Source organism: Oncorhynchus nerka, linkage group LG3, assembly GCF_034236695.1.
Source record: "Oncorhynchus nerka isolate Pitt River linkage group LG3, Oner_Uvic_2.0, whole genome shotgun sequence".
Taxonomy (NCBI): domain Eukaryota; kingdom Metazoa; phylum Chordata; class Actinopteri; order Salmoniformes; family Salmonidae; genus Oncorhynchus; species Oncorhynchus nerka.
In genome coordinates this window covers 2,735,872-2,750,163 of record NC_088398.1, presented here as the reverse complement: position 1 = coordinate 2,750,163, position 14,292 = coordinate 2,735,872, and the positions used below count along the sequence as shown (strand labels likewise).

The 14,292-nt window shown below is 48.7% G+C and overlaps 1 protein-coding gene across 1 annotated transcript; it reads right to left on the bottom strand.

Moving 5' to 3' along the window:
- Positions 1–1,290: 1,290 nt before the first annotated feature.
- LOC135563758 (ictacalcin-like) lies at positions 1,291–4,064 on the bottom strand. Its single transcript, XM_065007061.1, has 3 exons — positions 3,958–4,064; positions 1,996–2,142; positions 1,291–1,739 (listed from the first exon to the last, which is right to left on the bottom strand). The coding sequence occupies exons 2-3, from the start codon at positions 2,131–2,133 to the stop codon at positions 1,599–1,601; spliced, it is 279 nt and encodes a 92-aa protein (XP_064863133.1). The 5' UTR covers positions 2,134–2,142; positions 3,958–4,064; the 3' UTR covers positions 1,291–1,598.
- Between the last annotated feature and the right edge of the window lie 10,228 nt (positions 4,065–14,292).

Sequence of the window (14,292 nt, the reverse complement as noted above, 5' to 3'; positions counted from 1 at the left end):
AGGGAGGGGATTGGGGAAGAGATGAAGAAAGATGGAGGAAGGGAAGAAGTTAGAGATTGGATGGAGAGATGGATGGAGGGAAGGAGGTAGAGATGGAGGGAGAGATGGAGGAAGGGAAGGAGTTAGAGATGGAGAGAGAGATGGATGGAGGGAAGTGTAATGTAAATGTAATGTAGAGAGAGGGGGCGAGGCTGCCGTTGAGTCTCAAACAGAGAGATGATTTTCTTCACACTGCCGAACATGTCACCAGACAGCCAAAAGCAAACAATAGATTATCTAAACCACATCAAAGGCGCTTCCATCCACCTCCATTCACTACAGCCTTCTGTGCAAAAGCCGGTTACTACCTGTAGTTGGTAGAGAGTCAGAGAGGGTTTAAACTTAGAGGCACATCCAACAATTACTTCCATGAACAACTACAGAACAGGGGTAGTTGAACAGATCACCATGTGGTCGTATTGAGGTCAATGGGAGAGAGGAAGATTAGATGCATGTGTGTGCTGTCACAAGCGTGATCTGGGATTCCTATTGGAGAAATAGATTTTGGGTATCCTCCAATCTTTGGTGGATCAATCCCACAGACCCAGCCAGTCGCGCCCAGCCTGCCGAGAAGATCTACGATTAAAATGGCCTTTGTCTGTGGATTAGGATTAGCCTATTTTTTTAAATTTATTTTACCTTTATTTAACTAGGCAAGTCAGTTAAGAACAAATCCTTATTTTCAATGACGGCCTAGGAACAGTGGGTTAACTGCCTGTTCAGGGGCAGAACGACAGATTTGTACCTTGTCAGCTCGGGGATTTGAACTTGCAACCTTCCGGTTACTAGTCCAACGCTCTAACCACTAGGCTACCCTGCCGCCCCAGGCGGATTACTTCCTTATTCCATCCAGCAGCCAGGTGTCTGATTGGCTAATCTATTTATTTCCGGTTTATGCAGGGCGACTTTATACAGTAACAGTTGACTTCCTGTATTCTTACTGGCTCTGGAGTAGATAACAATATTGTGACGTAATTAAGTAGTCAAATATAGGCTATGCCTCATAACCCCTAATTTCATTGTGTGGTTTTGGGTTACGTTGACATAATCAACATATTGTATTATTTCACCAAGTGTCTGAAAACAAAGGTTCATGTTTGATTCATGTTGCTTGCTGTATCCTATTTAGGACATACACAGGTAATCACACATGCACAGACACACACACACACACACACACACACACACACACACACACACACACACACACACACACACACACACACACACCTGCACAAATGATAAGTCAGCTTTCTTCCAAACATATTAAAATAGTTTATTTCATTTTTCACTTTAAACAAACCACAGATCTTCCTCTCCATCTAATGAGATAGTAGCCTATATGTCTGTATGTGTACAGGTCAGTGTCTGTGTCTGTGTCCTTCACCTGTCTGTCTATGTGTGGTGTGTATAATCAACCCAACCCTTTTTCTGTGTATGTGTGTAAACCTGCATCTCTGTCCCTCTGAACCTGCATTGAGGATCTTGCTAATCTTATCATGAATTCACTCATGGAGCAAGAGCTGCTGTTCTGTGGAGAGTGGGCAGGGGGAGCTGTTTCACTTCTTGGTGAAGAACTCATTGCACATCATGGTCAGGCAGGCCACCAGTGTGACGTACTCCTGGAAGTCCACACTGCCATCTGAGTTAGCGTCCAGATCTTTGAAGATCTTGTCAACCTTTGCCTGGTCAGTGTTTTTCTGTTATAATGATCAGAGAGAGAGAGAGGTAATGGGTGAGACTTTGATTTCAGAAGTTCAAACTAGAATCCACACAGTTGTTATTTGTTTATAAAGGTGTGAGAGATTAAGTTATTCTATTGGATGAGGTGGGTCATGTGTTTGTGATGTTCCAAGCAATTCAATATTACAATAGTGTCTGTCTTTAGCAGTATTGTATTTGGTCGTGCTGCTAATAAAGCATGATTGAACTGAACTGTTCCTAGGATCCACTCACCCCCATGATCTCTCCAAGCTCAGCGTTGAGCAGATCTTTGAGTTCTCCCTTGCTCAGGGTCGTCTTGTCGCCCTCCTTGCCAGAGTACTTGTGGAAGGCTGAGATGAGCAATGCCATAGCCTGCTGGACCTGTGACATGGTGACTGACTACAACACACAGAGAGAGAGAGAGAGAGAGAGAGAATAGAGGTACAAGTATAGGTTATTAATTTGTGGTATTATCAATGTTTTATTATGATAGCAGGATGCTAGTGGACATGATGTCCACGCACAGAGAGAGGAATGTTTGCTTACTCTGTATTCACAGTATAATACATCTAATATTATCAACATTGTATGAGATATTTTATTAATTTATTTGACTTTTTGAAATGTGAAATCCCAGAAAATAAGTTAAAGGGATAAATGTCTTATTGTTGACTGAATAATCCAATTCAAATCTATTTTTATCTTACATCCGGGTCACCATTCCATACATGTCTGGGAAATAAAGTTATGTTGGCACTGGTTTAATCATGTTTAAACATAAGGTTCAGGTTGAATAGAGGGTTTAAAGAATATTAACGGTTGTTGCACACGCAGCAAAGACTTGACTGCACACACACCACACCCCACTACTGCAAACAAGTTCTACATCTCTACCACAAAGGGAGGAAGAGAAAGAGAGGGGGAGGAGAGATGGAGAGCAACGCAACAGAGGCAATTAGAGAGGGAGAGAGGCGGAGAGAGGTAAGAGAGAGAGGCGGATATGGAGTGGAGAAAGGAAGAGAAGAGGGGGCTGAGTTGTTTAAACACAAACAGACATGGCTCTAGCCAACGCCCTTGCATGTCTCCCTCATTAACTCTGGGGGATTTAAGGAGAGAAAGATAGAAAGTAAATATATATAAAGAGAAAGATAGAGAGAGAGGGACAGACACATAGACAAGAAGACAGATGGGAGGACATTGGTGGACAGGCTGAAAGCCGCGTTGGTAATTTCAGGCAAACGATAACATAGAAATCCCAGCACCTCCCCCACCCCTCACCTGTCTCCACCCTCTTTCTATCTAGTTAGGTTAAGGTGTGTCTCTTCACTCTGTCCCTTCACATATCTCACCACTATATAGGGAGGTGGCTCTCTATTCTCTCTTGCTCTGCCTACCCATAGTCTAGTTCTTGAGTTTAAGGAAGCGTCTGTAATGTAAATCCCTCATTTATCTGACCCTCCTCTCCAGTGTGACTTGCAGTAAGTGCGGTCAAATAAGGACGTTGAAGCAACCATACAGTACGAACATGGTAAGCACAACATTATAGTTGTAAGGAACAACCCCAGTCACTGTGGTGGACTCCACTGATCTCTCTCTGAGTCACTGTCAGCTGCCCCAGGACCAGCAGGCATCAAATCAGACACACCTTCTTACCACCCCTCTGACTGCCCATCTGATAACTAGAAACAGACTCTACTCACAGAATGTTCAGAGTGAGGGGAGAGAGAGTTTATGGTAAGGACAGAGTGAAGGAAAGAGAGAGCGAGAGAGAGAGAGGGGGGTGTGGAGGATAGAAAGAGGTAGTGTTCTCCACTAGGGAAGGATTGAGGGAGGGAGAGAGAGAGGGGAGGAGGAGGAAGAGAAGAGAGATTCTTTCATCTAAACTGCGTAGTGCTCTGAGTAGCAGCCACACATGTTTGAATGGAAAGGCAGACAGAGTTACGCCCTCCGCAGAGCTTGGCTCTAGATCATAAACAGTGTGGACAGGCACTTACTAACTGTTGCAAAGCACACCCTGAAGTTATTCATACTTTTGCAGTCAAGTATAAAACATTAAACTACACACAATTGCAAATAAATGTTGTAAACCCCCCATTGAGAATGTATAATTTGGCACATCTAACATATCACAGACACACACAGCTAAAACAAACTGAAGCATTTTATCAGCGAGGCACTCAGGTACATGTTTTACTAGGTTTAGTTTTCACTCACCGAAGTTGTGCGAGGAGTTGGACAGTCAGAGAAAGAGAGAGAGAGGGAGTGAGGAAGAGAGGGATGGGCTGTTGGTTTTAAACATTGATTACCACACCCCACTCTCCACTCCCCTTTCCTCTCCTTGTTCCTCTTTATCTGATGGAAATGGAAACTGCAATGTTCTGTTCTCTTCTTCATGTGAACTAGTTACTGAACAAATTATACTAGGCATATATATTTTCTAAAGTTAGTAATTACTTCACATGACTGTATCACCATAGTAACCAAACAACAACAGAAAACATACAGAAAGGAGAAATCCCTGCATATGTCTAATGTCTTTGAATGAGAGTGAATACCTCTTATTCTGACTGTAGTTATTCATCCAACTACTTTTCAGTTAAGAAGAATGTAGTAACACTGCAGCGTTCTCCAAACTGGTCAAGCTTCTCCAAACTGGTCAAGCTTCTCCAAACTGGTCAAGCTTCTCCAAACCGGAAAAACTTCTCCAAACCGGCAAAACTTCTTCAAACTGGCCAAGCTTCTCCAAACCGGAAAAACTTCTCCAAACTGGCCCAGCTTCTCCAAACCAGAAAAACTTCTCCAAACCGTAAAAACTTCTCCAAACTGGCCAAGCTTCTCCAAACCGGAAAAACTTCTCCAAACTGGCCAAGCTTCTCCAAACTGGCCAAGCTTCTCCAAACCGGAAAAGCCTCTCCAAACTGGCCAAGCTTCTCCAAACTGGCCAAGCTTCTCCAAACCGGAAAAACTTCTCCAAACTGGCCAAGCTTCTCCAAACTGGCCTAGCTTCTCCAATCGAGCAATACTTCTCCAGACTTGCCAAACTTCTCCAAACTGGCCAAACTAACCTGTAGGGCTACCTTACTGGCTGACTGGCTCCATACACCCCTCCGGGTTATTGTGAACATTACTATTCTAAAGTAGAAAATCAGAATTCAGGTGACATGCCCTGTGAAACTACGCATACATACAAACACAGACACAGACACACCAACACTCTGTGAACCGAGGTATCAAACAACACCCTGTGAGCAGAGGCATCACACACACAACACCCTGTGAGCAGAGGCATCACACAACACCCTGTGAACAGAGGCATCACACACACAACACCCTGTGAGCAGAGGCATCACACAACACCCTGTGAACAGAGGCATCACACAACACCCTGTGAGCAGAGGCATCACACACACAACACCCTGTGAGCAGAGGCATCACAGAACACCCTGTGAGCAGAGGCATCACACACAACACCCTGTGAACAGAGGCATCACACAACACCCTGTGAGCAGAGACATCACACAACACCCTGTGAACAGAGGCATCACACAAGACCCTGTGAGCAGAGGCATCACACAAGACCCTGTGAGCAGAGGCATCACACAAGACCCTGTGAGCAGAGGCATCACACAAGACCCTGTGAGCAGAGGCATCACACAAGACCCTGTGAACAGAGGCATCACACACAACATCCTGTGAGCAGAGGCATCACACAACACCCTGTGAGCAGAGGCATCACACACAACACCCTGTGAGCAGAGGCATCACACAACACCCTGTGAGCAGAGGCATCACACACAACATCCTGTGAGCAGAGGGATCACACACACAGCATCCTGTGAGCAGAAACATCACACACACAGCATCCTGTGAGCAGAAGCATCACACACACAGCATCCTGTGAGCAGAGGCATCACACACACAGCATCCTGTGAGCAGAAGCATCACACACACAGCATCCTGTGAGCAGAGGCATCACACACACAGCATCCTGTGAGCAGAAGCATCACACACACAGCATCCTGTGAGCAGAAGCATCACACACACAACATCCTGTGAGCAGAGGCATCACACACACAACATCCTGTGAACAGAGGCATCACACACGGTGGTGTGACTTATTTACAGTGCTTGACATGGACTGAAATTGGTTCCGGTAATCATTTTGGTTGGCGGTACTGTTTATATTTAGGTGCAGGAGCTCCACAATACTTTTGAGATAATATTCTATAAGAGGAACAGGAACTCAAGCAGAAAAGAACTTGAGGTGCTGGTACTCAGCTACGGTGAGCTCCTGCCCAAGTCAAGCACTGCTTATTTATCCTTTATCTCATGGGAAACACACCACACACAAGACTTTACACTAGAGAGGCAACAAGGCAAGATAGTGCTGGTCATTTAGTACCACTGTAGTTCTACAATCAGTCTTGTGTGTGTGTGTGTGTGTGTGTGTGTGTGCGTGCGTGCGTGCGTGTGTGTGTGTGTGTGTGTGTGTGTGTGTTTGTGTGTGTGTGTGTGTGTGTGTTTGTGTGCGCGTGTCTGCATGTATGTAATTAAAAAAATATATATTTTTATTTTTATTTCACCAGGTAGGCAAGTTGAGAACAAGTTCTCATTAACAATTGCGACTCGGCCAATAGCAGTCAGACTAATATCACATGCTTCTCTGAGGGGTGTGTGGTGTTGTGTGAGCCTGATTACAGCAACAAGCACCACAAAGACTCATTCACAACCATCACCACTTCCTGGAACCCATCTCAGCTCTAGAGAAAGAAAAATCTACACTCTGGGAAAAAAAAGATTCTGATATAACCAAAAAGGCTTTGCTTGCTTCATGCTGTATTTGGCACCCCTTAAGGTTCTATAAAGAACTGAAATTGTTTCCAAGGGTTCAAATTTATATGGAACCCATTTTGGTTCAGTGAAGAATAACCCCTGGGGTTCTTATCAAATAGGGTTCTATATAGAACCTTCAGGGGTGCCAAGCAATATAACCCCTTTTGGTTCTAAGAGTAGAAAAAGAGGAATGGAGTATCCCTTTTTGCCTTACATTTACATTTTACATTTAAGTCATTTAGCAGACGCTCTTATCCAGAGCGACTTACAAATTGGTGCGTTCACCTTAAGACATCCAGTGGAACAGCCACTTTACAATAGTGCATCTAAATATTTTAAGGGGGGTGAGAAGGATTACTTTATCCTATCCTAGGTATTCCTTAAAGAGGTGGGGTTTCAGGTGTCTCCGGAAGGTGGTGATTGACCGCCTTGAGCTCTCCAGCACAGTTAATGCCATAAAGCATATTCCTAATGATACTGATCTCCTCCAGCCCATCCTTAACATACCCCTGCACTGTACACACTAATATCCTCACTATAATGATACTGATCTCCTCCAGCCCATCCTTAACATACCCCTGCACTGTACACACTAATATCCTCACTATAATGATGCCTTTATGCCTGGCTGCACATTAACATCAGGTGTGTTTGTGTAAAGATAAACTAGAGGGATATTAGCCTTTCTTAGCTGTCCTCTCCTGTGTGTGTGTGTGTGTGTGTGTGTGTGTGTGTGTGTGTGTGTGTGTGTGTGTGTGTGTGTGTGTGTGTGTGTGTGTGTGTGTGTGTGTGTGTGTGTGTGTGTGTGTACAGCTGCTATAGTCACAGTGATTAAGTGGCAGCTCTATGCTAGTTGTTATAGTGCTAAATGAGGGAGGGGCTGAATAAATAATTTCTATGGATACGATGTTATTAGCCCTCTGCCTCTAGAGAGAAAGAGGTAGGCGAGAGAGACAGAGAGAGAGAGGGCGAGAGAGAGAGAGAGAGAGAGAGAGAGAGAGAGAGAGGGTGTCACGTCCTGACCTTAGTTCCTTGTTTATGTCTCTATTTTAGTTTGGTCAGGGCGTGAGTTGGGGTGGGCATTCTACGTTTTGTTCTGTGTGTTATATTTGTAGGTGTTTGGCCTGGTATGGTTCCCAATCAGAGGTAGCTGTCATCATTGTCTCTGATTGAGAACCATACTTAGGCAGCCTGTTTTCCCACTATGGGGTGTGGGTAGTTATTTTCTGTTTAGTGTGTTTTGCACCTGACGGAGCTGTTTCGGTTGTGCCTTTTGTTACGTTGTATTTAGTGTTCAGTTATATTTAATACAATGCTGAACACGTACCACGCTGCACCTTGGTCCTCACCTTCTTCCACTAACGGCCGTTACAGAGGGGTGGGGGCAGTGGGTGGAGTCAGGAGAATAAATTCAGTTAAGTGTGTGTCATTGTGTAACAAAGTTGGTGACTCACTGCAATAGAATGTATCTGTGTTTGTGAGTGAGTGTGTGTGTGTGTGTGTGTGTGTGTGTGTGTGTGTGTGTGTGTGTGTGTGTCTGTGTGTGTGTGTGTGTGTGTGTCTGTGTGTGTGTGTGTGTGTGTGTGTGTGTGTGTCTGTGTGTGTGTGTGTGTCTGTGTGTGTGTGTGTGTGTGTGTGTCTGTGTGTGTGTGTCTGTGTGTGTGTGTGTGTGTCCTAAAGCCTAAAGTAATATCTGCTCCAGTCTGTTTTCCACTCACTCTCATTCTCTTTCAGTTGTAGGTGTGTCAGTACAGACATGTTTCAGGTATTATTTTGTGAACCCTAAGGCTAATGTCAACTTTGCTCTGCCCTCTCTAAGTACTCGTAAACACTAGAGTAGACCAACATCCTTCATGTGCAAAACCTGTTCTGCTGCCTGAATGTTATTAGGTGTGTTCTGTCTCTATCTGGCCCTGGAATAGAGAGAGATGATGAATAACACCACTGAAGTCGTTACACTGTGTTGTGGTTATTGTAGTAGAGATATCCAGCCTTCCCTTTATTTAACCAGGTTCAATGAGAGCTGCAACCAGGGAACAGGCATGGAACAGGCAATATGACACATACTGTACATCAATGGTCTCTCTGTTAGGTTCACTGTAGGTGCTGGTAAAACGGTGAGCTCTCACACTCGCACGCATACACACAAACAAACACGCGCGTACACACACAGTGGAGAGATGGTAATGTTTATTGAAAAGGAGGGACAAGGTAGCAAGTTATATTGATGACACTATTGTGTATGTTTTGTACAGTGTTTGTGTGTGTTTGTGTGTGTGTGTGTGTGTGTGTGTGTGTGCTGATAAATGGCATATATTATAGTGTGTTTGTGTGTATACCTGCCTGCAATGTGCCTTAGTGAACAATATATGTCCGGCCACATCCATGTGGTATGAGTCATGAATGAGTCACGGTAGTCATGGTGGTTGCCTTTTGTTGGTAAACAGGCCAGGGAATATTTGTTTGCAGGGACTGAGACTCTGTCAGCTTCCTCTCTCTCTCTCTCTCTCTCTCTTTCTCTCTCTCTCTCTCTCTCTCGCTCTCTCTCTCATTGTGGAAAACCACAACTATCCTCCCCTTCCTCTGTCCCTCCTTCCCTCCCTCCCTCTGTCTCTCCTTCCCTCTGTCCCTCCTCCCCTCCCTTTCTCTAACTTCCATTTTTCTCTCTCCTTCCCGTTCTCACTCTCTCTACTGCTGTTCTCTTTTTCCTCTTCCTTCTTTTTTTATACATTTTTTCAGTCAAACCAACCAACAATTTAAATAATCTGTTGTATAAATCATAAGAACTCATTCACTGTCCTCGTCTGCCCCCGTGTCCACTTCAACACTATCTGCTTCCCTCTCTCTCTCTCTTTCTCTCACTTCGTTTCTCTCTCTCTCTCTCACTTCCTTTCTCTCTATCTATCTCTCTCTCTCTCTCTCATCGAAAAACAGAGGCAGTTGTTATGACTCCTCTTAAAGACTTCCTGATAGCAGTTCCTGCTCCCATGTCTCCCCTGGCCATGCCAACTAACACCAACCCTCCTCCCACAACCTCCCCTGGCCATGCCAACTAACGCCAACTCTCCTCCCACAACCTCCCCTGGCCATGCCAACTAACACCAACCCTCCTCCCAAAACCTCCCCATGTCTCCCCCTAAATCCTATGCCATTCCCTGCCCCCATGTCTCCCCTGCCCATTCCAACTAATACAAACTTGCCTTTCCTCCCCTGCCTCCCCCTTTCTTCATGCCTCCCTCTGCCTTCCCATAACTCCTATAGCAGTCCCTGTCTGCCCCTGGATGCCAACTACCACCCCTTCCCCCTCCCCCTGGCACCTTTGCACGATAGCAGAGCTCACTGGTGCGAACACAGCAGCATATGAGAGGATATCCTCAAAAGACACACCCAATTTCAGCCTGCACACTCTCTCTCTCACTCTCTCTCTCTAACCCAACTTGCCGCATTCGTTGAGAATGTAAAGCCATTTCCTCTATTCAATTCAATTCAAGGGGCTTTATTGGCATGGGAAACATGTGTTAACATTGCCAAAGCAAGTGAGGTAGATAATATATAAAGTGAATATATAAAGTGAAATAAACAATAAAAATTAACAGTAAACATTACTCATACAGAAGTTTCAAAACAGTAAAGACAATCCAAATGTCATATTATATATATACAGTGATTTAACAATGTACAAATGGTTAAAGGACACAAGATAAAATAAATAAGCATAAATATGGGTTGTATTTACAATGGTGTTTGTTCTTCACTGGTTGCCCTTTTCTCGTGGCAGCAGGTCACAAATCTTGCTGCTGTGATGGCACACTGTGTAAGGGTTTTCCTGTGGTGAAGTAGAGGCGGACCAAAATGCAGCGTGGTTATATTGATTCATGTTTAATAAAAACAGATAAACATGAACACTACAAAACAATAAACGTGGAAAACCAAAAACAGCCCTATCTGGTGCAAAACACAGAGACAGGAACAATCACCCACAAACACACAATGAAACCCAGGCTACCTAAGTATGATTCTCAATCAGAGACAACTAATGACACCTGCCTCTGATTGAGAACCATACTAGGCCGAAACATAGAAATACCCAAAACCTAGAAAAACAAACACAGACTGCCCACCCAACTCACGCCCTGACCATACTAAATAAATACAAAACAAAGGAAATAAAGGTCAGAACGTGACAGTACCCCCCCCCCCCCCCCAAAGGTGCAGACTCCGGCCGCAAAACCTTGACCTATAGGGGAGGGTCTGGGTGGGCGTCTGTCCGCGATGGCGGCTCTGGCGCGGGGCGCGGACCCCACCTCACCATTGTCTTAGTCCGCCTTATTGTCTGCTTCCGTGGCCTCCTAACCACGGCGACCCCTCTAAATGACCCCACTGGACTGAGGGGCAGCTCGGGACAGAGGGGCGGAAGCTCTGGACAGAGGGGCGGAAGCTCTGGACAGAGGGGCGCTGGCACCTCTGGGCTGAGGGGCTCTGGCGGCTCTGGGCTGAGGGGCTCTGGCGGCTCTGGGCTGAGGGGCTCTGGCGGCTCTGGGCTGAGGGGCTCTGGGCTGAGGGGCTCTGGCGGCTCTGGGCTGAGGGGCTCTGCTTGCTCTGGGCTGAGGGGCTCTGCTTGCTCTGGGCTGAGGGGCTCTGGCGGCTCTGGGCTGAGGGGCTCTGGCGGCCCCTGGCTGACTGGCGGCACTGGCGGCCCCTGGCTGACTGGCGGTACAGGCGGCCCCTGGCAGACTGGCGGTACAGGCGGCCCCTGGCAGACTGGCGGTACAGGCGGCCCCTGGCAGACTGGCGGCACAGGCGGCACTGGGCAGACGGGTAGCTCAGATGGCGCTGGGCAGAAGGGAAGCTCAGATGGCGCTGGGCAGACGGGAAGCTCCGTCAACGCTGGAGAGGAAGGCTCTGGCAGCGCTGGACTGAGTAGCTCTGGCGCCTCTGGAATGAGGGGCGGGAGACTCCGGCAGCAGCGCCGGACAGGCGGGAGACTCCGGCAGCAGCGCCGGACAGGCGGGAGACTCCGGCAGCAGCGCCGGACAGGCGGGAGACTCCGGCAGCAGCGCCGTACAGGCGGGACCACCTGCAGGGAGGAGACAGAGAGACAGCCTGGTGCGTGGGGCTGCCACAGGAACCACCAGGCTGGGGAGACCTTTAGGAGGCTTGGTGTTAGGAGGCACCTGAAGGACCGGGCTGTGGGGGAGCACTGGAGCTCTGGTGCGCAACCTTGGCACCACTTCCCCAGGCTGGACAACTACTCTAGCCCGGACCCTCCAGAGTGCAGGCACAGGTTGAACCGGGCTGTGGGTAAGCACGGGAGATCTAGTGCTTACTACACGCACCTCTCCCTTAGGGTCCACTCCCACATTTGCCCGGCACGAGCGGAGCGCAGTCATAGGACGCGCTGCACCCTTCCAGCGCCCGGGAGACACAGCACGCAGAGCCGGCGCAGGATACCCTGGACCAAAACTGCGTACCGGCGACCAGACCCGCTGAGCAGGCACCATACGCCCTGGCTCGATGCCCACACTCGCATGGCACTTTCGGGGGGCTGCCCTATAGCGCACCGGGCTATGGGCACGTACTGGCGACACCGTGCGCTTAACCGCATAACACGGTGCCTGACCAGTAATGCGCTGCTTATAATAAGCACGAGGAGTGAGCTCAGGTCTCCTACCTGGCTTAGTACCACACCTCGTCTGCCCCCCCCAAAGAAATTTGGGGGGCTGCCTCTCGTACCTGTCGCACTGCCGTGCTGGCGTCGCCAACCTCATTCTCCTGTAACCTTCCTTGCACTGCTCCATCGAATCCCAGGCGGGCTCCGGCACTCTCCCTGGGTCGACCGCCCACCTGTCTATCTCCTCCCAAGTTGTGTAGTCCAGATTCTGCTCCCATGTCCCGAAATCCTGACCTCGTTGTTGCTGTTCCTTCTCCTGCTGCTGCTTTTGCTGCAGCTGCTGTTTACCACGCCGCTTGGTCCTGTTGTGGTGGTTGATTCTGTAAGGGTTTTCCTGTGGTGAAGTACAGGCGGACCAAAACACAGCGTGGTTATATTGATTCATGTTTAATAAAAACAGATAAACATGAACACTACAAAACAATAATCGTGGAAAACCAAAAACAGCCCTATCTGGTGCAAAACACAGAGACAGGAACAATCACCCACAAACACACAGTGAAACCCAGGCTACCTAAGTATGATTCTCAATCAGAGACAACTAATGACACCTGCCTCTGATTGAGAACCATACTAGGCCGAAACATAGAAATACCCCAAAACATAGAAAAACAAACAGACTGCCCACCCAACTCACACCCTGACCATACTAAATAATGACAAAACAAAGGAAATAAAGGTCAGAACGTGACAGTACCCCCCCCCCCCAAAGGTGCGGACTCCGGCCGCAAAACCTTAACCTATAGGGAAGGGTCTGGGTGGGCGTCTGTCCGCGGTGGCGGCTCTGGCGCGGGACGCGGACCCCACTTCACCATTGTCTCAGTCCGCTTTATTGTCCGCCTCCGTGGCTTTCTAACCATGGCCACCCTTCTCAATGACCTCACTGGACAGAGGGGCAGCTCTGGACAGAGGGGCAGAAGCTCTGGACAGAGGGGCAGAAGCTCTGGACAGAGGGGCAGAAGCTCTGGACAGAGGGGCAGAAGCTCGGGACAGAGGGGCAGAAGCTCGGGACAGAGGGGCAGAAGCTCGGGACAGAGGGGCAGCTCGGGACAGAGGGGCAGGAGCTCTGGCGCCTCTAGGCAGACGGGAAGCTCTGGTAGCGCCGAACAGGCGGGAGACTCCGGCTGCGCTGGAGAGGAGGAAGGCTCTGGCAGCGCTGAAGAGGCGGGAGCCTCTGTAAGGATGAGCCGGAGAGACAGCCTGGTGCGGGGGGCTGCCACCGGAGGGCTGGTGCGTGGAGGTGGTGACGGATAGACCGGACCGTGCAGGCGCACTGGAGCTCTTGAGCACCGAGCCTGCCCAACCTTACCCGGTTGAATGGTCCCGGTCGCCCTGCCAGTGCGGCGAGGTGGAATAGCCCGCACTGGGCTATGCAGGCGAACCGGGGACACCGTGCGCAAGGCTGGTGCCATGTAAGCCGGCCCAAGGAGACGCACTGGAGACCAGATGCGTAGAGCCGGCTTCATGGCACTTGGCTCGATGCCCACTCTAGCCCGGCCGATACGCGGAGCTGGAATGTACCGCACCGGGCTATGCACCCGCACTGGGGACACCGTGCGCTTCACAGCATAACACGGTGCCTGCCCGGTCTCTCCAGCCCCCCGGTAAGCACAGGAAGTTGGCGCAGGTCTCCTACCTGGCTTCACCACACTTCCTGTTAGCCTCCCCCCAATACATTTTTGGGGCTGACTCTCGGGCTTCCATCCGCTCTGCCGTGCTAGCTCCTCATAAAGCCGCCTCTCTGCTCTTGCTGCCTCCAGCTCGGCCTTGGGGCGGCAATATTCCCCTGGCTCTGCCCAGGGTCCTTTCCCGTCTAGAATCTCCTCCCAAGTCCATTTCTCCAAGTATTGCAGCCTCTCCCACTGCTGCTGCTGCTGCTCCTGCTGCTGCTGCCTCTGTTGCCTCTCCTGCTGCTGCTTTTGCTGTTGCCCATCACCACACCGCTTGGTCCTGTTGTGGTGGGTGATTCTGTAACGGTTTTCTGTATGTGAAGGAGAGTCAGACCAAAATGCGGCGTGGCTATTGCGATCCATGTTTAATGAATC